The 24,938-nt window shown below is 42.3% G+C and overlaps 1 protein-coding gene across 1 annotated transcript in view; it reads right to left on the minus strand.

The window, feature by feature from the left end:
* The window catches only part of mcu (mitochondrial calcium uniporter), a 64,527-nt gene that overhangs the window by 25,137 nt on the left and 14,452 nt on the right, over window positions 1-24,938 (minus strand). The window contains exon 2 of the mRNA XM_073481884.1: window positions 10,733-10,846. Coding sequence (XP_073337985.1) covers window positions 10,733-10,846 — 114 coding nt within the window. The remainder of the gene's footprint in view (window positions 1-10,732; window positions 10,847-24,938) is intronic.

A 24,938-nucleotide genomic window follows, 5' to 3' on the forward strand; every position in this document is an offset into this window, starting at 1 on the left:
TATTCAGCTATTTTCCAGTAAATCGTTAAAACATAACTTCCAACTGGTTTCTGCTCAACCTCTGCTGATCATGCCATTTTTTATTTCCTGCTAGTTTTTGTCTAACTTGGAGGTCAGTAAGGCATTGTCCACACGTACACAGTTATTTCGTAAACAGGGTTTCAGAAAAAATATATCTCTGACAAGGCGAGTGTCCATAATAACACAACCTGAAAACGCATATCTCATGGCCATTCACGTACACTGGGCAAGCATGTGCTGTTGTAAAAAGGAAGCAGATGGTATACTCTGGTCAGTTGCTTAGCTACATCGAATACTATGAACAAGGCAGTGAAATGCGACTGTTTTTAAGTCCTGTATTGCCTATTGAGGCTTAATAACTATGTATTAACTCAAGTTAAATGTCACTTTTTTATATTTTGAGACATTTTTTTTTATTTCCAACACATTCGAAAATAAAAGGAAAAAAGGGTTATATTTACAATCCTTTAAATACCTGCGACTAGGAACTCTGTGCATGTGTGTGTGAGAGTGTCTGACAGAGGAAGAGGAGAGCCTGATCGTTGATGGTTGAAGTGTCTGGAAATGTATCAAAGAAATTACCATTTATTTATGAACTGCTTGTTGAAAAATATCAAATAATTATTTCTAATTAATACTGGGGTAATTTTCAATATATTTTAAAGTAATTATTGTGATAATTTAGTGGTATGGAACTTCAAATATGTTACTTGGTAATTACCACCTACTTACCTCAATATTTCTGGACCTGTAAAATGCAGTGCTTCCATTTGCCTTGGTGATTTCATTTTGGGGGTTATTTTTTTGGTTTGTTGTATTTTGAATCTTCAGTCACAGATGAAATGTTGTGACACTATACAGACAATATTTTTTTCTATCCCAAACATCAGCTGTAAATGTCATCTTTTCAAATTTCAAAAGGCCAAGGCTTCTCTGCTGACTCATCGTTTTGCAGACGTCAACAGTGTCCACATTTACACACATATAAATAATCTTGCAGTCATAATGCGGTTAAAGCAGTAATGCGGGTAAGGTGGAGCCCCCCATAAATATGCGATAAGCTTATTAGAGCATTTACAACTTAGGTCAAAATACACTAAATGAAAGTTATTCGTATTCAGATTTCTGCTACAGCACATAGCTGCTCTGTGTCTGGGTGGCACATTTACTCCACAGGGATTATTGGGAAGGAAGCTCGTCCTCTCACAATATAACAAGGCCTTTAATCCGACAGACTGTGGGCAAGAGAAGAAAACTGATCAATAAAAGCAGCTATGAGTGGCATGTGCCCTTTATAATGATATAAAGACGACAGAAAAACAAGAGAGGAGGGTAAAGAAGAGGAGAAAACAAGAAGTTAAAACATAAATAAACATGTAATAGAAGACTGGAATTAGTTGAGGCAGTTTGAGAATTATATTGAAATGACAATCACGTTTAATTGCCAACTTTTGCAAACCTGAGTCAGTAGATATAGTGAGTGAGTAGGAGAGTGACTAAGCCCAGCTGGAAATGCTGATAATGTTATGTAACACACCTTGGATTAGAGAGGTACAACTATAAAATTGCTACGGAGCTATTTGTGAATTAATAGCTCATTTTGTTCACCAGCCAAGAAATGTTATTACTGCATATTGATTACAGAACATTAATTTTACCTAATAACTGTCTTAACAACCACAATCAAGCTTTTGATATTCCTCAGAAACACTGCATCCTTCAGGCAAATTAACACGGGCTGATACAACAATACTGATAATGTTGATGTTGTAGTTAATAGGGTTTTACAAGATGTTTCTTGAGAGGTGCAGTTTTATCTCAAGAATGTGAGTTTCTGAACATCCGCAGGGAATTTGTTGCATTCTTCCAGCATCAGTTTCTGATTAAAGCGTCAACTCCACGTGGCATCGACCCACACTCGACCACATACAGGTCGTCCTGCTGCAATATGGGGCTCCATCATAACAACACACACAATATTTCTTTGATTAATGATAATTAAATTGATCTTGAATCTTGAATACAATGGGGTACGTGTGGCTGGAATGTACATCTTCATTTCATCATCCATCCTAAAAGTTTTTAAAAAATCACAATTCTTTACTGAACTAATTTCCCCCCGTCCCTACTCAACATTAAAGGTTGATGATATCTGCTGTAAGTGTTAAAGTAAGGAGGATTAAGTCGATCACCCAGGTGGATAAGAGTAGCATAAACTTTTACATGCCTTTTACACTGGCTTTGATAAGTTGAGGGCAGATTACAATCAATGAGAGTTTAAGGTGTGAACATCAGTGAGTTTGTTCAAACAGATTCCTAAAACTCTGTTCTGGCAGAAAAAGTCCAGAATGGGGATCTGCTGCCTTCTTAAAACTCTCCATACTGGTTTGCTGATCGATCACAGAAACGGACTGAGAGATGAGGATGATGTACAGCAAAGATTCCCCAAAAAGTTGGGCCACGGCGCAGAATGTAGATAAAAACACAATGCAATCATTAGCAAATCCTTTTTGACCTATAAAGACAACATATTCAGTGTTCAAATGAATAAACTTTATTGTTCTTTGTAAATGTTCACTCATTTTGGAATCCGCGGAAAATGATTTCTTCATGACTACACGTTTGAGTCTTAAAAACTATTTTTTCATAAAAAGGACTGAACATCAATGTGCTAGTTTAAATGTAATAAGGCCCTTAAAGGTCCTTAAGAGATGCTTATTAACCTTAATAAGACCAGCGTGATACTGATGGCATCAAAACACATTTCTTGTTAGAATATAAGGCATTTATAAGCACTTGAGAAGGTGAATCATTACTGTAGGGGCTTCAGCCTCTGCGGCATGTCTTGCGACCTAAAAAAAAAAAAAACCTTGATAAGCCCATAATAAAGAATTTATTAACCTCGATAAGGCTTTGTTCTGACTTCAGATCCTGTGGCTGCAAAAAGCATATTTAACTGCTAATAAATTCATCATAAAATATGTATTAATCTTAATGAAGCAATGAAAAAACTACAACAACTATGACATAACAGGTAAGTTGGTTAAAGCCAATAAATGTGTTTGTAATGCTATTATAACAATTTATAAAAACTCATAAGGCTTTCATTAATGTTCTTAAGCAGTCTTAAAAGTTTTGTTGGTCCTTTAACAGTATAAGTAATGTTAATAAGCATCTTATGAGGCCTTATAAAAGCCCTACTACCTAGTTACTAACGCTTACTTCAATGACCTCCATATAAAGCCTGACCGAGACTGTCAGAGTGATGATATTTCATTTGAGAGTAACACAATCTTCTTCACAGTCCCATCCTTTATATCCCGACTCCACTGCTTGTTTATTTCTACCAATCTTTAGCAATATTCAGACTGCCTTTATTTTCCCTCACCCTGCAGGCTCACCGTCTGAAAATGTAAGCTGAAATAAGAAGCTCAACATGAGCCGAGCGCCCCTTCTGCTGCAATCTTACTCACGCAATATCTGCGAAAGATACCAACACAGAGACACACACAAATAGATCGATAATGTAATTAGACACAGTGATGGTATCTCAGCCTTACAGGTACCTTTAAGCTTTACTAAGCCGCCCAGTATCTGTGTGTCATGATGGAATAATCAATTTGATTCGAAGGCAACAAACTCGACGACGCAAGAATTCATCATCGCTCTGACACAGAGAAGTTCAGTTGGAGCTTTTGTGTTGGTATTTATTTCATGGCAGCCGACAAATGACAACTGTGAAGACTCTTCTCCCTTTGTATGGCCACTCCACGCAGACAATATGAGGACGGACTTAGCAACATGCTAATTAACTGTAGAGTTAATTGCAGCTGAACAAGTCTGCCAGTGCTCTCGAGATGCAGAGGTGGAGTGGAGGATTATTACATCCGTCTGTAGTGGGTGAAATCCATCTGTTAACAGCAAGGGTGCAATTTTGTAAACTAAGAGATGCAAATAAACACATATACAATCCGGTAATGGCAACAACTGCGTTCTCCCTCATTTATTCCTCCTTTCTCTGCCAAACACTGACAATAAAGCACATTAAGACTTCTGAATCTACAGATTTTGCTTCCTCCTGCCCTACTGGGAGAGTCAGGGCTGTATAGAACAATCAGGAGAGGCCTTCAGCACAAGCTGGCAAGTCCCATCAATCTTCTTTTGTTAGTTTATCAGCTCCCATTATTAGATCCTGCCCTCAGGTTAGCTGGCTGCACCTTTACATATTGGCTCTCTACTGTATCATAGTCAAAAAGAGAGCGCTGGAGGTAAACTGCTCTGGTTTTAGGAGGGCAAAGGGAGTGTTTTGCAACTCAGGTATATGAGGGTGTGTTTGTGTGCGATAGGGCACGGGTATAACAATAGCCATTAAGTTCTGCAGTCTCATTCAAAAGGTTCAACTAAGAGCAGAGAAAGGGTCGGTCTAAGGAACACTGTAAGATCGTGACAAACACGCCCCTTGTATATGCACGGATAGAGAAGGAAATATAAGAACAATACTGACGTGACATTCTGCGCCTGACTAATGTAAAACAAATAATGATTCATTATCTGTTGGTTTGGTCACGCCTGTGTTTATTCTTCTTCTTACCTCTACTTGAGGAATAATCATACCCATGTGGGCGTTTTTGGACGTGAGGCCCAGCACTAGACACTTGACCAACACCCTCCTACAACGACACAAAAGCTCCTGGCTGCACCTGATTGGACGCAAAATGTGTTTTTGAAGACATTCTCGGCGAGAAATCCGTGCAACTGCTGAATCCGACTTCATTTTAACTTGACAGTGGTTTGTTTTCGTAGTCTTTCAGGAGTTTCCAAAGGCTGCGAGTCGGGGCTAGACTCAGCTGTATGCAAACTAGGAGCAGGACACACAACAGCCCTTCTTTCAAAACTTCCACGCTTCCAGAATGCAAATCCACGACTGCCTACGAACCATAAGTGTGTGAACTACAGCCAGTATCATTTGGGGGAATTTTCACCATTAAAAATATGTATGTAAAAATCTGTATGTCATATCTGTGTGTTACGATATCGATAGAGCCACACGAGAAACCATTAAACGTGTGCCGAATTTACTATCAGCAGTTCCTCTTTGCAATCCACTCATGCATATAAAGAAAATTTTCACCGGATTATTTTGACAGTGAAGAAAACTTAAAAAGGTGATGTTTCTCAGGCAAGTTCTGCAGTTCTTAGGGGCACATCTTCTTTCCTACAATTTCTAAACCAATTTATTGACGTTTAGTGGCAATGGAGAAAATGATATCCTCGGGAAGTGTAAGTCACACTGAATCTAAAAATATTTGTGTTATCTCTGTGTGTGAAGAAGAGTTGTGACTCAGAGACGGAGTACAGGTTGTGGCTCAAATTGCAGCAATTGACCTCAATTCACCCAAAGTACCTTCCACTCACGTTCCTCACTACCTTTCTCCCTGTCCTGCCTCTGGTCCAGATGAATAAAAAGTAGGAAAAGGCAGGGCAGTACATGGCCTTATAAAAGAAGAATGATAATATCATTCGTTTAGAGCGGATTTATGAACCACTGAGACAACCTGAGCAAAGCCTTTATGTCTTTTATCAGCACTGTTTTTCCTCCTCGCTCGTTGGTGACATCATACAGCTAAAAATAAGTTTTAAAGTGATTGTCGACTGCAAACACAAACTAGATCCCTCTCTGACGCGGATTGGCAGGGTGACGAGCTACAAGTTTGGACCAGCATCTCCGAACAATTTATAGCCAATCACAGTAAATGGAGAGCAGGGCACAAACTCCTGCTGACATGATACCATAAAAGGAGAGGATGCGTGCGCACACAACGGACGGAGACGCTCAATAAACGAAACTATTCGTTTGAGAGTAAATGAGCGTTAGTTTTGGCAGTATCTTCGTAACGCGCCTGCCTCCTGGAGAAAAGAGCGGCCATTGTTTTTCAGTAACCGGCCATTTCCCAACTCCTCACCACACTGATGCAAGCCTGTACATTGAGCTCACCGCTTGAACGGGTTCATCCTGTTCTTGAACTACACCTACCTGCCAGAGATTAGACAATGTGTGATTGCCCAAGTAAGTGTAGATTACTGAGAAAATCCGCCTGAGAAAAGAGAGGAAAGAGCAACACTCAAACTGGCTGAATAGTTATTTTTCCACTCATCAATGTCTTCAGTCCCTTCAGGAGGAACATTACAAGACAGTGCAGATGTTTTCTCAGGCAGAAGAAGAGATCCTTTTGACATAGACTCAGCTTAGCGAAGGCTCAAAGTGCCTGTCAAGACTTTAAAAACTCCGCAGACTGCAACGCCACCTCCTCTGCTCTACCCTAAAACTACACCCTTATCAGCCGCCACCCTTATTTTATTTTACATCTATCTTATCTCCTTCCATTGATGTTCCCTGCATTTTTTTTCCCTGCCTACTATTATACATTGACTTACACAAATTGGCCAGTTTCCAGTGAGGAACTAACAACTCGTTTTCCTCCTCTTTTAGCTTTTCTCTCCTCGTGTGTCGCCGGGACATTTGACAACTTCTCCAAATTCGTCACGGCTCCCATCTGCAGGAGGCTGAGTCGCAGATGGGTCGAGAGGTCTATACATGGATAGTGCTGCTCAGAATGGCTCTGTGTGTGTGTGTGTGTGTGTGTGTGTGTGTGTGTGTGTGTGTGTGTGTGTAGCCGTGACCCATCAGGCCTCGTGGGAAGCTGCAGCTAAACTGATGGATGCCAAGGAGCGACAGAGGGAGGAGGGAGGGAGCGCTGGCTAAGCCAAGTAGGAGACAAGTGTCTGTACTGCAGCAATGCAGGAGTGTGTGAGGGGAGAGGGATGTCAGTGCAAAGAAAGAAATTGCAGAAAGTGAATTGTAGACAGGAAAAAATGCAGTACACAAATGCCAGACGTCGAGCAGGTGTAGTTCGAGACGATGTTTGCAAGGCCAACAAGTTTATGCAACCTGATTTTCATTCCGCCGGAGTTTCTGTACGGTGTCACTGTTTTGCTGATGTATCCCTCTCCTGCTGCAGTTATGACAATATCGTTTTGAGCTCTACCTAGCAAAGACAACAAGCCCTGGCAAGGCAAACACTCCCTGCTGAGCCTCCCGTGTCTCCACCCTCCCCTGCCCTCTGAACAAACAGCTCTCCCTCTGGAGGCTACGTGGCAGCGAGAGGGACGCTCGGGACTATCGACGAGCTCCCTCTCAGCTCTGTTGTTTCTTCCCGTTGTGAACAAGGCCTCGCTAGGACAACCCACTGCTGATGTTTTTACTTCCCAGCAGCGTAAGTAATGTGTACATTTACTCTGCTCTCATTCCCTGACCTTCCCCCAATAACTCGCCGAGCGGCCCGCTGCAGTAAAACGTAAACACGGTCCAAGGGAAGCCTCTGCTCGCTTCTCAGCATATAACCACCCCCACCCTGCACAGACCTGCCTTCTCCATTTCATAAAGCCCAATGGCACATACATTTGCACGCACCTACACAAGCAAAAGCACACTGAACACACATTCTTCCCATGCACGTAACCACACACACACAGAAAGAAGAGGAGGTTGAGCTAATGCACTGCTATCCACAGCAGTAGGATTGCGAGCACTCAAGGAACAAATATCCTGTTCTCGTCATAAAATTTTCATCCCGTGCAAGCTTGTTGGTGGGGCCGAGCGCATTTCCTGGTGAAAAATACACACACTTAACCTTGAGCTGATCTTTTTAACATAATGCGTCTGCTTTATTGGATTCTAGCTGGACCTTACTCACAGGAATACCAAGTGCAAGGAGTCGCGGTCCGGCCAAGACAAGTTGGAGAGGAGACGAAGGACAAAGTGGTGGTGCCGAGAAGTCCTAACGTCGGATCTTGTGACTGCTCGTCATGTTCTACTGGAAGGACACTGATCTGATTTGACACCTTGTGCCAAGATAAACAATCACAGCCTGAGGTTCATTTTGTGATTGTTAGGACACACTCAGTCATGACATACTGTATATACCTAAATGCGTTACAGTATTTTAATGTCCTCAGTTTCTTGGGTTAGCTCTCTCCCACAGGTTTGGAGTCAAGCCTTTACTTACATACTTATATACGTCACTATGTAACAACCCCTAAATAAATCTATATTTTTATATATTTATTATAAAATATATATACACTGTGTCAGCAGACATACAGTCGCTACTGCTGTAGTAGCGTTATTTTAGATCACACTACCTTGCTCGGCATGACCCGCCCTACTCTGCCTTTGATTGGCTACATCCTGCCCATTAAGTAATGCGCATGTGCAACTCTAACCAAAGATTGAACAGAGGCGAGATGTCTCACTGTTGCTTAAACGATGCGTTCAAGAGATAGTGTGAGAAGGGATGCTGCAGCAATGCACTATATGAGAAAAATAATGTTTTTTGAAAATTAAAGTACATAAACCTTTTCTACTAGGACCCCCAAATAAAAGTATGAACCTGGAAATTAGGATAATATGACCTCTTTAAATGTTTTTCCTTTCTTTTTTCCTGTTTTCTCTGATTCTATGTATAATTGTACTGCTTGTACTCCACATTAACCACATTCTTGATTTCTCTCGTTTGTGTGTCCGCACAGCTTGTTTGACTGTTTCAATGTTTGTACTTTCTATTTGCATGATTGGAGGAAGCCTAGAGATACAGATCCTTAAATAAACACAACATGACCATCCTCACCAGATGGAGTCATGTAGTCATGGAACTGTAGATGCAAAAATTTCCTGAGCACGTTGAGGACTTCATGTTCTCGTTGGCTTACAAGTTACCTTTTCAAAATCACCGGTGGCCTCAGAAAAAGGTGGTCGACAAAACAATCTGATGTCAGTGTACATTTAAAAGAATCTTTGAAACTCTGCTTTTCAAGGGAACATGGATGACAGGTCCCTCAAGTGCTCAGCAAAGTGGTTTGAGCAGTTTGAGCATTTAGAAATATAAAAAAAATCTAAATATATAGTGACCACAAGTGAATTTTACATGAAAATGAAAATATGACCTCCAACATTTGAATACTTATACTAGATATATTTGTAATTTGAAATGCTATCCTTCATATTTCTTTATTCTAATCCTTATTTCTTGCCATTATTCCAATAATGCTTGTTGCGCATTAGCATTTTAGCATATCTTATGCACCACCCCTGCATTTCACTGTACATATATGAATAAAAAATTGTGTGTGACGAATCAGTCATTGAATCTTGAAAGAAGCCAAAGTAAACGCCATCTGCTGATGAGGATGATGTGATATGATCAAAAGCTTCAAACGTGTCCACTAAGCAGACCCCATCAACTGCTATTTGCATCACAAATGTCCTCTGAAACACCTCTCCACAAGTACTGTAGATTCCAGTTATGTACCACACCATCAAACTACACTGACACTAACAGACAAAAATGTACTTTCAGCAATTTGTTGCAACTCTATTACTGCAACACAACCCTGCAGGAAAACAGACAAATCAAACCGGATTGCACAGCGATGTGATCCCAACACAGATGGCAATAATCAATCAAATCTATAACTGAGGAAAGATTTAATTTGGCATTGATGTCACGCTACTGTGCCCAGCGAGAGACATGAACACAATCACACAGACCCATTCATTACGCTATTCTGTCAGATAACAAACTTCCATCTGAAAGCCGTGTGAGCAGCAGCCAGTGGAGAGACTATAAAACATCTGCAAGTCAATTAAGTCTATTGTGATAACTTATGTAGCTCTAATTTAACTGTACTGATTTAAAAAAGGAAGAATAAACTCCCCCTGTGAGGCATGACTCATTACTTGCAGTAATTTTTGCCTTCTATTAACAGCAGTGTTGGTGGGACACTTGTGATAAGTTTGCTTTCACATCAAACAGAAACAGCTTGTTCTCCGCTGTTACACATGCAATTGCAAAACTTGCTGCCGTTTATAATCCTCATACGTAATTGTCAGCGTGTTGATTTGCAGGCCGTATCGAGGTTTGATGGGCTTCATGTAGCAGCAAACGCTGCTCCATGTCAACAACACTGAATCAAGGCAACGACACCCCGGTGGAGCGGTTGCTTTGAACATTGGGATTTTTGAATACATTTGAATAGATTGCTCCTTTTAATGGCTTTATCGAGGCGCTGCCGCCCGGTGACCTCATCAACCTTCAAAGGATTCTAGGCTAAACAGAACTTGCATGCTAATCGCAGGTAAACGGAAATTAATAGGAGAAACAACAGATTGCTTAGTCAAAACAGGGACATGTGGTGAAGGATTATCAGGATTTGTGTGACAGGAATTTTAATAGACATTATCAATTTAAATCTAGAAAAAAGTTTGTATTTAATGTTGGGTTTCTTTCAGCACTCAAACAAGAATAACGCTCCTGAAATTCTTCGGGTGCCTGGCAGCTTCTTAGTGCGGAACGCCGCAGGTAAGATTCACTGCCACTATACAAGCTGCCGATATGGATCAGATATGTAAAGCAATCTGAAATCTTGGCCTCGACAATATTAAAACTGACCTTTCCGAATGACTTTAAGAACTGCTACAGGGTGATGAAGGCGTCAGAAAGTGCTGACGCTGCTGCTGCTGCTCCACATCAATGAGCCACACACACAACTGACCTAATAACTATGGATTTGCTCCGGAGGCCAAGCAGCACGGAAATTATTCACGTCCAAAAATGAGGCAGTCTGTTATTTTCGCACGCATACACTCACTAACCTGTGGAGGCAGGGCAGTGGGAGGCTGGGTGAAGAGTGTGGAGTGGGCTGCTGACCGTAGGCCATGTGCTCTCCTGACAGTCTGGCGGGCGAAAGGAGAAGGCAGTACCTCCTGCTGCAGAAAGAGACACAGACAGACACAAGTGTCAAGCTGGGGTGCATCATCACTAGCTCAAAGTGGAAACAGAGCGTTTTTGGGAAGAATCACAACACAAACGGAAAATATCAAACCCCCTATTTTCCAAACAGCCGACATCAGGAGCTAAAAAGAGGCTTAAAATAATGAGGCGTGAAAGTGGTTGTTGTGTTTTATTTTCTATTCCCGTCACAGGCCGGGGCAATTTCCTTTTTGCTGCAATTCCAGCAAACCATGTGGTCGGGGTTGCGTGAGTTGACAGAGGGGGGGGAAGTATCATGTGAATCTTCCTGTGTGTGTGTGTGTGTGTGTGTGTGTGTGTGTGTGTGTGTGTGTGTGTGTGTGTGTGTGTGTGTGTGTGAGGCTGCCTCTGCTGCCTGCGACTGTCAATCAGAGGTGAAAGAGCTGACCAGCCTGCAGCTGCTCCACACCTAAACCAAGATTAGCAGCACGTCTTTTATTCACTATCTGAATTAGGCTGTTTACAGGCTGACTGATATCATACCAGAGGATACGCACAAAATAAAATATGGCTGCTTTGATGTTTCTGGATGTGAGCTTGTTTGGGTAAAGAGAGATATTTTCAACTGTGTGTGTGAGAGTGTAGGTGTGTGTGTGTAGGCAGGTGTATGGTAGAGGGTCACGGCAGCTGGCGATGACTAAAATACTTTCACCTTCAAGTTAGTGTGCACACCTCAATGTTCCCTGCCTGCCAGCACTGAGGAGAGGTAAGACAGAGATAAAACACTCTTCAATTATAAACACTGAGAGCACCTTGACTGTACACACTGAGCAACATCGAGTGCACCCCATTAACTTCCCATATTAGACTCATGTATGTGGATTTGTTTAGTTCAGCCTCTGTGGGGACAAACACAAGCTGCTCAGTCTGTGCTTTGACACTCCAGAAACCTGCTCTCGGCATTCTTCGGCAAAGATTAACAAACAGAAAGGTCAGGCATTAAGATTACATCTTCATAACCGTCCACCATCACCAGTGCATTAAGTAAGGCTGTAAAAAACAAAACCGTTTGAACAGGATTTACTCCGATCCCAAGTAAAATGTGCGAAAACACAGTTTGGAAATGTGTGGAAGACTGCAGGTGCCAACAACGAAACAAAACAAATATTTAATTTCTGCACCCGCTTTTAAAAATGTTTTGGCAAGGAGTGCTTTTAACCACTCAGTTTGTCTGACCGTGTTTGAGCTTTGTATTGATTAAGTTCTTTCAAAAATCCTGCATTACGTGTATTTATATTGACTATAGAAAATCTCCTTTCACAAGTGTCAAAACGCTGAAACTCTAAATGTTTAATCATGTTTTCAGTAACACTGATCACATGTACGATGTTAAGGAAAGGGCTGACAATGGGCAATTTGAGTCAATTTAATTAATTTGATGGGGCTGGAGCCCTGTGCTACAGGAGGCCGGAGCCTTTCCCAGCATGCATTGGCTGAGAGGCATTGTACACCCAGGAAAGAGCACTCACATTGACACTTGTATTCACAGCTATGACCAATTCAGAGTGGCCAATTCAACAGTCCTGCCTGTTTCTGGACTGCGACAGGAGGACCACACAGACACGGAGGTTAACATGCAGACTCCACACAGACCCGTGTGGCTGCTGGACCCCCAGCTGTGACATGACAGAGCTAACCATTAAGCCACCACGCTGCCAGTAAATGAAAGCTATACATTAATTAATCAATAGTAATCAGTTTAACGGCCTCTAATAAGAAGGCTGGCACGAGAAGCTTGGGTACAGCAGTAATTCTCTAATGACGTATCTGCTGTGTCCTTTCCGCTATCAGAGCTGCAGTCTATGAATGGATGTCTGTGTGATACCTTCTCCCTCTACGTGTTATTACACACGCAATTACCTTCCCTTTTAACGACTTTCAGTCCCAGTAAATTACATTTGACAAGCAAGGACAGAGCTGGTATTTAGCCGATTTGAGGTCTTGTCAGTGTTAACATCATGAATATAAGTTTTTTTTAACCAGAAACACTTTGGTAAATTAGGCCTTCTCTCAGATAAAAACATTCCAAAGACGACTAAAGTATGATTTTATTTAATGTTTTCACTTCTCAGCATGCAGACCTGCAAAGGTTCAGGACCAGTCCAGCTCAAACACTGGCCACCCTGGAGAGGTTCTGTGATGGGAAGCATCGATGCCATTTCTATTTCTTCGGCTCTCACTTTTCAACACAAACTAAAGCTTTTTAAGAATTTCAAACACACCGTCCTCAACATTAAGATGGCCAATGGACCTTGGTAGTAAGATAGCATTTTGCCGCAGGATTATTGCCCCTTTCTTATCTATGACAAGTCAGGCATACAACTCAAGGGAGGGGCCTGGCAAGAGAGTCCTCCTCAGGTTTGTTACTGTGGGGCAGAAGCGGCATTTGTTTGATGCTGTGGTGTTGGATATTTACAGAAGCTAGGCCTCTGCCAAGGCAACAAAACTGACTCATTTTCATGCTGGCAGTGAATTCAAGCAGCAGCAACTACAATTACAGAATAATGTGTCTGTTTGGGTCAATAAGCTCCCGTTCAAAAAGCACTACACGTTTTACTTATTGTGCAATAACTGGGAGCCTGAGGCGAACAAAAATAAACAACACAACATAAATAAAGAGAACTGTTGAACCAACTTTAAAAAAGCTACTTAAACAGCTCCAGTGTGCAGGATTTAGGGGGATCTATTGGCAGAAATGGAATATGATACACAAAGTTATGTGTTCATTAGTGTATAATCACCTGAAACGCCACTTTAGATTGAGCCTTGTGATATACAGAGAGAGCAGGTCCCCTTCCACAGAGTCTGCAATGTTGCACCGCTATGTTTCTACAGTAGCCCCGAACGGACAAAATAGACACTGGTTCCTCTAGAGAGGGCCTTTCCCCATTTTGTTTGTGTTTTTCGCGGTGACTATAGAGGAGGATGAAACAAGGAGTATTCAGGTCTTCAATCTAATTTATCAACTTGATTAATCTGTGTGTTACCAAATGAAGAATTATTTTAAAGCTACCACAAGGAGTTTTGAACTGGTTATGAAATAGTGTTAATTTAATGCCGATGCCTCTATATGACCTCCATAAGCAAACAAGACCATCGGAGAGAAAAATTTACTACTTCTATTAGTTTGCCACCGGGACAGCGTGCAGACTGGAAGAGCCTGTGTTTATATTTTGCCAGGTGAAGTCACAGTGAGTAGTACGTTAGCCAGTTAAAAAGAAGCATGATATTTTGTGGTTTTGACGATGGAAACGCAACCACTTCTGTCCACAGGGGCCTCCAAAATCAACAAATATTAAAGTACCTTGTAGTAGCTTTAAAGTTATTCAACAACTTTAACTTTAATGATATTCACTAATATACTAAAAATAATTTCAGATTTGAACTTTTGTCCCATTTGCCAAAAGCACCCGACATGTTGTATCCATGTGGTTTTCAAACAAAGGGCAAGCCAAAATCTCAAGGCACCCCTGTAATCAAATCCATGCACAATAACCTCTGTAACATGTTATCTAATCACTCTGTGCTTGTTTATTTTTGGGTCCCTGAAAGGTTTTGAAAGGATTTTTTAGGGTATGGAATTTTTCCTCAGTATTAGGATATAAATTTGTACAAAGGACTGATATAGTGAGTTAGAACACATTCATTACCTGTTGCATAGCTGTATGATGCAATAATAACAGCTGATTGTAACAAAATCCCTCAGCACACCTGGACTTGCCTCAAAACCACTGACATCGAGCAACCAGTCATCATCTACTTCGCTAGCAGTTTCATATTATTGGGGCTATTTGATTGGGTAAGATCTACCTTTCACTGACCCTTCCAACGCACACATACATTCATGTACAGCAGGACATAAATTTAAGCCACTATGTTAAAGGTTACAAAATACAATATTGATTCAAAGCCAAAGCTGAAAGTTGAAATTTGTTCTTTATATGCTAATGATAAATTCCCACAGGCGTAAATGTCATTTGATATGCGACAAATTGTTCGTCTGAAAATAGAAAGATGAACGAAGTCGCTGCGGCCTCTCTGCACCACCAGGGGAGGGGAGGTCCCGTCTATTTCTGTTGATTAGATTGCCACAGAGGACAACAGCTGCTCTCTCCAGATACCAACTTCAACCCACCGGGTAGGATCATACAGAACGCATACACACTCAAAACACACCTCTTTATTCTCTTGACACTAACAACGCCAGCTGGTTAAGCCTTGACTGACTGTGCCCTTTCTTAGAGGATAAAACGCAATAAGCAACAAACAGTGAGGAGACCTATTTTTTTGCTTACCAGTCAGCAACTCGAACACAACAAAAAGGAAAACATCCCACATCATCACCCAGCCAGCAGAAGAGAACATCATATTTTCAGTCAGATGTGTAGTTTTTCAATACCTTGAGTAGTGAGTGCTGAGCAATAAACCAGCCACCGCAACTATTGTTTTGATCACACATTAGCTTGATATTTTTAAGTAAAGTGTCAACCAATTTGAATGGAAATCGATGTAAAAATCTGAGATGAGGGTGAAGATTCACAGACCTGGAACTAAGATAGCATGTCGACGAAGATGTGTACCACAAGTTTTAGAAATGTAGTTTGTCTTTTAAGAGCCTAAAGACAGTATGGTGCTTTGAGGATACCACAACTGGGATATCTGGAGATATTTAAAGCATACAGACGCACTGTATGCATTAATGTAGTTTCAAGCTTCTGGTCGTTCTGGTTGAACTATTCTAGATCTGCAACAAACACTTGATTAATAGATTCAATAGAAAGAAAAGCATAAATGTCCAACATTTGCTGGTTTCAGCCTCTTAAATACAGGATTTTCTGCTTTTCTTTAGTCTTTCTTCACAATCTTTTGGTTGCTTAGACAAAAGACGCAATTGGAAGACATCACATCTGAAATTGTGATGAGCATTTTTCATTTCATTTCATTTTTACATTTTATGGACGAAACATTTCAGCGTTCGTTTCATCAATCGTGGAAATAATCAGCAGATTAATAATAATGAAAATAATCGTTAGTTGCAGCCCTGCTCTGCTGATATATGGCGCGAAAACTGTGTAAACACCGATATTATCATCATCAGTCGTACTGCCCTGCACTAGCTCAAGAGAAAGGCATGTTGAGGACACAGCTAGGTAAAATTCATGCATTCAGATGCAGGTGACACACTTCAAGAACATAGACTCGTGGCATCCTTCTCATTCTAGATGTCTGATGTATCGAAAGCTCATCCACATCACGTGTGACACTTTCAGGACCCAGACAGACAGAGACGTGCTTCATACTCCTCGTCACAGTGAGAAAATAAGCAACCCCAGGCTGAAACGTATTGATTTACTGATTGACTTATGGCACGGTGTGTTATGAGCTTGCTTCTGCTCGGGGACCAATCTCCACCGATCACAGACACGTCAGGCCTAAACTCTGCAGGGCTCGTCGGCCTCTCGGGTAGCTCCAGTCACACCAACTCTTTATCAGTCGTGCTTCACATGTTGTCAGTCTGCTGCGTTTGACACCTGAGTGTCGTCTGATCCGGGGCAACAAAGTACTGGAGTGTTTACATGAGCCCGGAGCCAGGGCCAGACTCCAGCATTTCGTCACCTCTGCACATTCCCCCCGTGCTCGAACTGACGTGATCCTCAGCTGCTTTAATTACTGGAAACGACTCATCAGCAAGCAGCCAGAAGACTCAAATGTCCCCTTATGCAACATATCTCACAGCTCAGATTGGCTAATGGTTAATCTTAGATGTCACAGATGCAAAGCCGCCGCATAAAATGGCGCAATGGAATAGGCCTGTGGGGGTGCTCTGGAGAGGCGCCATCAGACTGTGTGTTTTCAGCATCCTCTACCTAAGAGCCCATTAGCCTCAACTATTTAATTTTGAAAATAATGCCCGACACAGTAGGTAATGTGCTGTACACCCTTGATGACTCCACTGATTGAGTCACCGCAGGGTAACACTCCTCCAAATTAAGGCACAAATCAATTCTGAAAGGTCCCTCACTGTAGAAAGTGAGATTTACATGTCTTTTTTTTGTTGCAAAGCAGGTCTGGGTGCTGAAGAAATACTGTGAACGTATCAAAACTAAATACAAAGCCTGTATTCAGACACTGTACTTTTAAACGAGCCGTCAGGACTTCTGCAACGTTGTGATGTCACAACAATACAGTCACCGCCCTCTGCCACGCCCCCAGCATGGTGGTAGTTGCATACGAAACAGTGGAGCTGATGTGGAGACACAGTGACCAGTGCTTGCAGAGGCCTGTGAGAGCTGACCAATCAGAGCAGGGGGGGAGGGTCTTAAAGAGACAGGCACTGAAATGGAGAGCTCAGACAGAAGGTGAATAGGGATTAGGACAGTTTGAGAAAAATAATGTGTTTTTCAAACACTGCAGCATGTAATAATGTCTCTATTAGACACCCCAAATAAAAGTATGAACGTGACAATGAGCATTATAAGGGACCTTTAAAACACGAGAGAGGGGAGGGAGTGGGAATATCAAGCACCTGCTTTACGAATAACCAAACGATCCAAGTCTAAATATAACACCTTAAATTAAGTCAACACATCACAGCACTTCAGTGAATCTAGACGGAGAACTTTTTATAAAAGCAAAATAACTATCCTCATTACCTAACACCTAAAAATGATACTTAAACCTGGTCTTGTGCTTAAGTCATAGTCATAGACACTGGTTCTTCAGCAGCACTTTAACAAGCTTCTCGGTTACAGAAATAACACGACGAGGGGTCAGACAGGTGTCAGAACATCACGAGTGTGTGTGTGTGTGTATGTGTGTCACACGGCTGATCACATCAGCTCAGCGGATGGGCAAGCTGCTGAGAGCTAATTAATGAGAGACAAATGAATGGGGAGCCCATTTGTTGCCAGTTAAGCGAGTTAGTAAACCAGTACAGCAGATGGTAGATGGGAGACATCCTATAGAGAAAAGAGCCACAGATGCACAACAACCATTCTTCCTACATCATGTCCTCTTGTTCATATGTGTTCAAAAGCACACAGCTATTTAATGTTGCATGTTGAGAGAATGATGCAGACGCTGTTGTCTCTCTGAAGTCCTGTTGTCGTCAGGCAGAACTACAACTTCTCAATGACTCCGCACCAGTGTGGCCAACATTTATTGTACATTTTCAGTGATTCACGCTCTGATCCAAGAATCTCTCCCCATTTCCTTATCTTGCCCTCTCAGTTCTTCCCGCCTTGCTCATTCACCCTCTCCGCATCTCCCTCACTCGTCGGAGAAAGGCAGTCCGCCCGAGGGAGATGGGGGGGTGGTGGTGGTGGTGTTGGAGAAGGGGAAAGTGGGGAGGCTGCAGGCAATCACTGGGCACCGAGAGGAGAGATGAAGAGAGTGAGATAGGAGCGAGGGAAGGAGAGTTAAATGAAATTGCCAACACATTAAGCACACCCTGATACCCAGTGCCTGCACGTGCGGGGTAAAGAGGAGTGGAGGGGTTGCCGAGTGACCGCTGTCCAATGAAAGTCTTTCATGGTTAAGGAGAATTGATCCAGTTTACGAGGGCTTCCCTGGATGTTCCTAATGGGCAGACACATAAAGACAGGAGATCAAGGATGGATGAAACAAGCTGTCCAGGTAAGCCGAGGGGATGTGAAGGACTCAAAGTAACCACATTATAGACTCGATCAGAATCCCAGTGAACACGCATGTCGACCTCTTCTCTGAAGGACGTTTGTGTGTGGATGCTCGTGTGTGGTTGCTTCTCTGCAGGACTGGGCGAGGAAACAACCTGAGCCGTGCTGCAGGGCTACACGCAGACAGGAGGGGAGAGGGCTGCATGGTCAGTGTCTGCCTTCACCATTTATCACCTGCGAAAACACAGACACTCACACGTACTAGACCTTCTGCCTGTTTCCCCACTTGTTCATGCGGGATACGCACACATATACGCAAAACGGGGTCATGAAGGCGGAGTGTGCATAGAGCTGGGTTGACAGCTTAGCGTCTCCTGCTGCAGCAGAGATGAATGGGCGGGCTGAAAACTGCCTTCATTCATAATGAAATACGGCAACAAAGCAGCTTCATCCCCAGGTGTCTCAGGGACTATAAGAGCCAGGGAACAGACAAAGAAAGGAAAGCAGAGGGGGAGACTATAGCACAGGATGGGAGGGCTTTGAAGGCGGTAAGAAGGCTGATACATGCTCGAATAAAGCCCTACATCTACTATAAAAATATTTTTTTGATTTATTGCCCCAGGTGTTGCACAAATAAAGCTCAGACGGGCAGAGAGAGCAACACCATAACAGTGCTGGTGCTGTTGGAATGGCCTGGAAATGTCAGAACAAACATTGCTTACTTTATCACACTTTTAAAGACCTCGCTGGTCCAACTAGCTCTTTAAAAGGGAGGACTTAAGATCCTGCAGGACAAGAATGAACTGAATACAGAGGACAAAAGGGATTTGGAAGCAGACTGCGGTGACAAGGGTACAGCCAAAGGACGGAGGGGAAACTAAAAATGCTGTGTGCTTTCTCTCATACAAAAGACACATCCCTTCCAAACCTTGGCGATAACACTGGTGATCAGCGGCACAGACAGTGGAAGCGTGGGTGTGAGGGGGAGGAAGCACATACACATGACAGAGAGAGAGAAAGAGAGGGAGCCGGAGTGAACATCATCAGCGTCAGAGAGGAGAGGAGGGACTGAGCAAGAGAAAATTCTGTCTGAGTGTGTGTCTGTGCTGGTCTATGTACGTGTGTGTGTGTGTGTGTGTGTGTGTGTGTGTGTGTGTGTGTGTGTGTGTGTGTGTGTGTGTGTGTGTGTGTGTGTGTGTGTGATCATAACAGTGCACTCATTCTTAGCAACTGTGAAAGCCACAAATAGCAAGAACCACCTACCAGCACAACACTGGGCTATATGAACAGCCACATTAAATCATGATATCGCTACTGAAAAGGGCACATTTTCAATCTTTAAAATGTTACAGTCAATACCGACACTCACTGTTTACACAATTAGGACTAAAATGGACTAACACAGCCAAATGTTGTATATATTAAGGAAAATATGGTATTGGCGGGTTTCCAAACTAAGTGGCAGAAATTGTACACAGCCAGCAGAAAAAGGTACGAGGGTCGTTTCAAGTAGCTGTTTAAATGAGTCAGCTGCTGTACGAACACACCGGATAACACTAGCTGCGCGTACATGGACAATATTTCTTCGATCCGACTGCAATCATTCAGATTAGAGATTCCAACTTCACTGTTTACATGGACGCTAAATAAAGTGATCCAATAAAATGCGCATTTAAATTGCCCCACACTTTTCTGTGACAGTCATTCGCTCTGCACCGTGTCATGGGGGTAATATTTGTGTTTCTGGTTCGGTGGATTCCAGCTTCGTTCATCTTTACAACACTTCAACAATCCTTAAAGGTGCAATATATAAGAGCTGATCATGTTTCCAATTCAAAACAAATACAGGGCAGCATAAAACTTGAGTAACTGTTGCTAACTGTAGCTGTGCTAGTTAGTTAGCTCCGTTAGCGGTGCAGTTAGCAGTCCAGACCGGGAGTTTGGAGAACCAGGGAAGTGTTGGTAACATCACTAGCACGGACGCTTTAGACTGGGACGGGTCAGGTATTCAGTGTGTATCTTTGCAACACAATACTCTTTTCGTGGCAGCCTGTGACATCATTGTGTGAATGGCTCAATGTGACAAGTGTTGTAAAGGTTTGGGTAGTCAGTAGAAGTCTATTTACCATTGAGGTGATTACATGAGGCATTTTTATTCTGATTGGACTATTATTCTGATTATCAGTGGGATATTAGGGTCCCTCAGGCTACACAACCATGAGCACAGATCCTTGTTCTCCTCTACAGTGACCCTACTTTTTTTGGAGGCCGGCTTCAAGACACGGCAGCTCAGCTTCAACGATGAGTTCACCCTGTACTGTAACTCTAGACAAACACATCAATCAAATTTTGATGGGCCTGTCATTTGACTATGGTGACACTGCGGCTTTGATAGCTGGTTAGCCGGTTCTCTTCAGGACAATTTCTTTGTAAAAGAGACATAACAGGTGGTCGGGCGTATGAGAGAGGGCAGTGATTTTGTTTTGGTTTTTTACCATTTTTGTCCTTCAGCAACATATAATGCAAACACATAGAAAGATAACCAGTCAAATTCAATTACAACAGTGTTTAACAGATTATTACTACTATAATGAATTACAAAATAGCGCTGAACAGTTAATTGGATTTTTATCAAACTCTCAATATGGCCAAGAGCAATATCCAAATTACAGAAGCGGCAATTTTTTTGGATAAAAGGTAAAATGTGTTGCAGAATACCATTATAAATAAAGTGTTGTGTTACTACAGAGATGCCCTGGCATACAAATCATTTTCTCCAGACATAAGGAAACATGCTTTTTCTTGTACAGACCCCAGATACAGATAAAAAAAAAATCACATATTTTTTCGATTTTATTTAGCAATAATGAAAAACAAAAATGACCTTTCCAACCAAAATTGTTACTAATGTTGCAATATGCGTCAAAAATAATCTCAATATGATTTTTTTTGCATTTCACTCAGCCCTAATCTTCTAAGTAGCTGCACTGACTCTACTTTCTGTGAAAAACATTAAGCCGGCTGCATTGGCTGTGAAATTCAAAACGCAGTGTCACAAATATACCATCAAGGCCACTCGGGTGACATCCTAACTGCAGCTAACTGCTTTCCAGATCTAGTAACCCTTTTAAAAATCAGATATCAGAATATTTATTGGCTGATTAAGAACTACATTTACATTTTAAAGATTTTCTTTGACGGATAGGATTACCCAACACCTCCACCCACAACTCTTGACTGAAGGGCTTGTCCTCTCACCGACAGTGTATCCGAGTTGTTTCAGCACACTTGAGCTTCGCTGCACCCACACATCAGCAAGTAACCAGCTGACCTGCAACATTATGGCCCTGCTCTAAGAGCTCCCGTATGTTGGATATTATTCATGCGAACTCGACACTTTGTGCTGCTCCTCCTGCTTCACATCCAACGTTTTCCATCAGCAAACCACTGCAAGGCTTTTACTGTGAAGCAGGGGCCATCGGTCAGTGATTGGTCTTTGATTTGGCTTTTAATTGCAGGACTAGTTGGAAATGAAGACATAAATTCTACCTAAAAAAAAGGGGATTTATACAGCCTACAATTGATTCGTGAAGTTGAAAAAGTTCCAGTGAACACCCGTCCCAAATCAAAGGGCACACCACGCCTACAGATCATGTCACACTATCGGACATCAGATCATGATTATCACAATAATCACAACACCAGCATATGGTTTCTAAAGCATTTCATTGTTTATTTACAGTGAAATAACTATTAAGTAAAGTTTAGTTAAACTGGCAATAGACGATATTATTGCTTTAACTTATTCTGGAGTTAATACTGATTGCACAGCGTAATGGCCGCAAAACTAAAGGTCGAATTACAGCAAAAAGGAAGTGCGTCAGCCATTGTGCAAGCAAAACAGGAAGAGGCATTGTTTTTGCTGGTCGCTATCCCCAGATAAAGATGGGACAACTACTGTGGAAACATTACATTGCAAAAGAAAAAGAACCAGCTGATGGAGGAGGCAAAGAAGGTGAGAGGGAGTGCTATAGAAACCGAGGTGAAACAAGAGTGAACGGACGGGCATTCACTTGATGGACAGCGCCGGTGTTGGCCGTTGTGGTGTGTTCCCCTTTACCACTTCTACTCAATTAGTAACCGGCCTACTTATTAATACAACAGGGTGTTTTACTCTGCTTTTCATAGCACTGAGATCTGGGTTTTAAGGTCAAATTGGGATTCTTATGCTTGCTTTTTGCTTTAAACTTTAGCCAGGCTACTAGAAGTATCCATGTTGCTAACACTGTCTTTGCAATAGTGGCGCCAACAATAATACCACAGGGAAAATCTAGGAGGGAAAAAAGGTTGAAAAGTTGTCCGTTGCCGCTTGAACTATCGATTTATTATTAATGATGGTCATCACAAAGTGCTCCCTGGGCCATTCCAACAAATAATCAGCATAATTCAGCACAGAAAATAAATAATGTCTCAACATATTTACAAATTATTCAGGAAACTTCAACAACAATCGTATCACAATGTTGAACCTCCCCCCACACATCTTGCCCTGTGTAGCAGCAGCTCCACCAGAATCTGGGAAGCACAGTAACCATTATTCTGATCAATGAACTCCAGTCTGTTTGCACGAGGCTGTGTGAGAGGAACCCAACTGCTGAACCTAACCTACTCCGACACTCCCACTGCCTTAGACATGCAAAATGTATTTTGGTGTGTAGGAAGATGTCAGCTGAATACAGGCTTCGGAAAGACTTATGAACCAAATGGAAATAAAGCAACAGACTGCAGAGATCAGGCTTTATGCATTTTTCCCTATGGGTTTTCCGTGACAATTTCAAAATAAGATAAAGAATTGGGCAGCAGCAATTCTCTTCAAACTATATTTGACAAAATGATTTATTTTCAATTTTGCATCAGAGGAAGAATAAATTTGAAGGAAAGCCTCTCGGCTATTCAATAATTCAAAACCAGACAGAAAACTGCCTGTGCATTGTAGCGTCACATTTTCTTGAGGCGACTGAATGGAAAAGAGGAAAGAGTGCTGGGCAGTGCAGCAGCCCAGTAGCCAGATCGTGAGGATGGCTTTCTCCTGGGTACATGCAAGTGTTGTATCCTGCTAGATGAGATGGAGTTTTTGCATCTGAGGTAGAGAGCAGGAGACAATTAGATGGATAACCTTCAATTCTCTGTTGGATAAAGGACATTTTCAGTGTGCAAAGTGTTACCCAGGCAACAGCAGCACCAGGACTTTTTGAAAAGCTCCAGTTACCTGTTTACTTCTCTCCTCGCCTCTGAATCAGCCTCTGTTAGTCACATGTACATGCACTTTGTGGCCTTCTGCAAGGAGAATTTCTCACGTTTTCCTAACGTTGTTGTAAAATACCTGGTTTTACAAAACATTTTAGAAACGCTGCCCGAGGCTGAAAACAAAAAAGCAATTGTGCTGCTTTTACCTGCCAAAAACCTCCTCTTCAACTCTCACCTCTCCGTTACCACCATCTTTTTCCTTCCATCCCTTTCCCTTCCCACCCAGTTCATGTCCAGGTTGGGATTCCCCCAGGGTTCCCCTCAGGACCCCCGGTCGGTAAAGGTTCTGGCAGTGCGAGTTGAAGGCTCAGCTGGAGGTACATCACTGATCCGCTCTGATGCTAAGCTCAGCTCTTCTGCCTCCTCACTGCTTAACTGTTTTCCCTGGGAAAAAATAACAGCCAGGCTTTTACCTGGGAACTGTCTGGCTGAATGACAAGTATTTGATCTCCACGCAGCGGCTGTGTGGAGGAATAACTCGCTAACCTTTCTCTGACAAGCACATAATTGTCTTCTCCCAGCGTATAACAGGGAAAGTTGTGGGGCCCTGCGGCAGAAGGCAAACACCACAGGAGAGACGGAAATAACAGGATCAGAGAGATGTATATCAGATGAGTTTTTACATATGCACAGAGGAAACGGAGCACTTTTTTTGTAGCCCAATGCTACAAGAACTTACCCTAGAGACAACAGTTACACTCTGTTAGCCACATTAGCAGAAGAGGGAGACAACTGAAGCAGAAACATGCAAAGAATTCAATATAGCAAATGCTGGACATGTGAAGCACAATCATAGTGAGGCAGACACATTCACATGCCTCGTGCCGGATTCCAGCGCGATACAAAACCCTCAGACGTGCTATCAGAGACGGGTCTATGAAAATAAGCAATCTCCATTTGAGAGTCTGTCCACACAAGATATTTTGCATGCATGAAGGGAGGGAGCAGTATTTGCTTTGCATACTATTTGTGCATGTGCCTGCGTGTGTGTGTTTGGTATTAAGCAAGACAGAGTGACACAATGGTTAGCCGGAGCCTATTACGTGATGTTTCCCAAGCAGAAATGAGGATGCTGCTGCTGCTGCTGCTTCTGCTGCAGTATTTGGAG

This window comes from Pagrus major, chromosome 15 (genome assembly GCF_040436345.1).
Source record: "Pagrus major chromosome 15, Pma_NU_1.0".
NCBI lineage: Eukaryota > Metazoa > Chordata > Actinopteri > Spariformes > Sparidae > Pagrus > Pagrus major.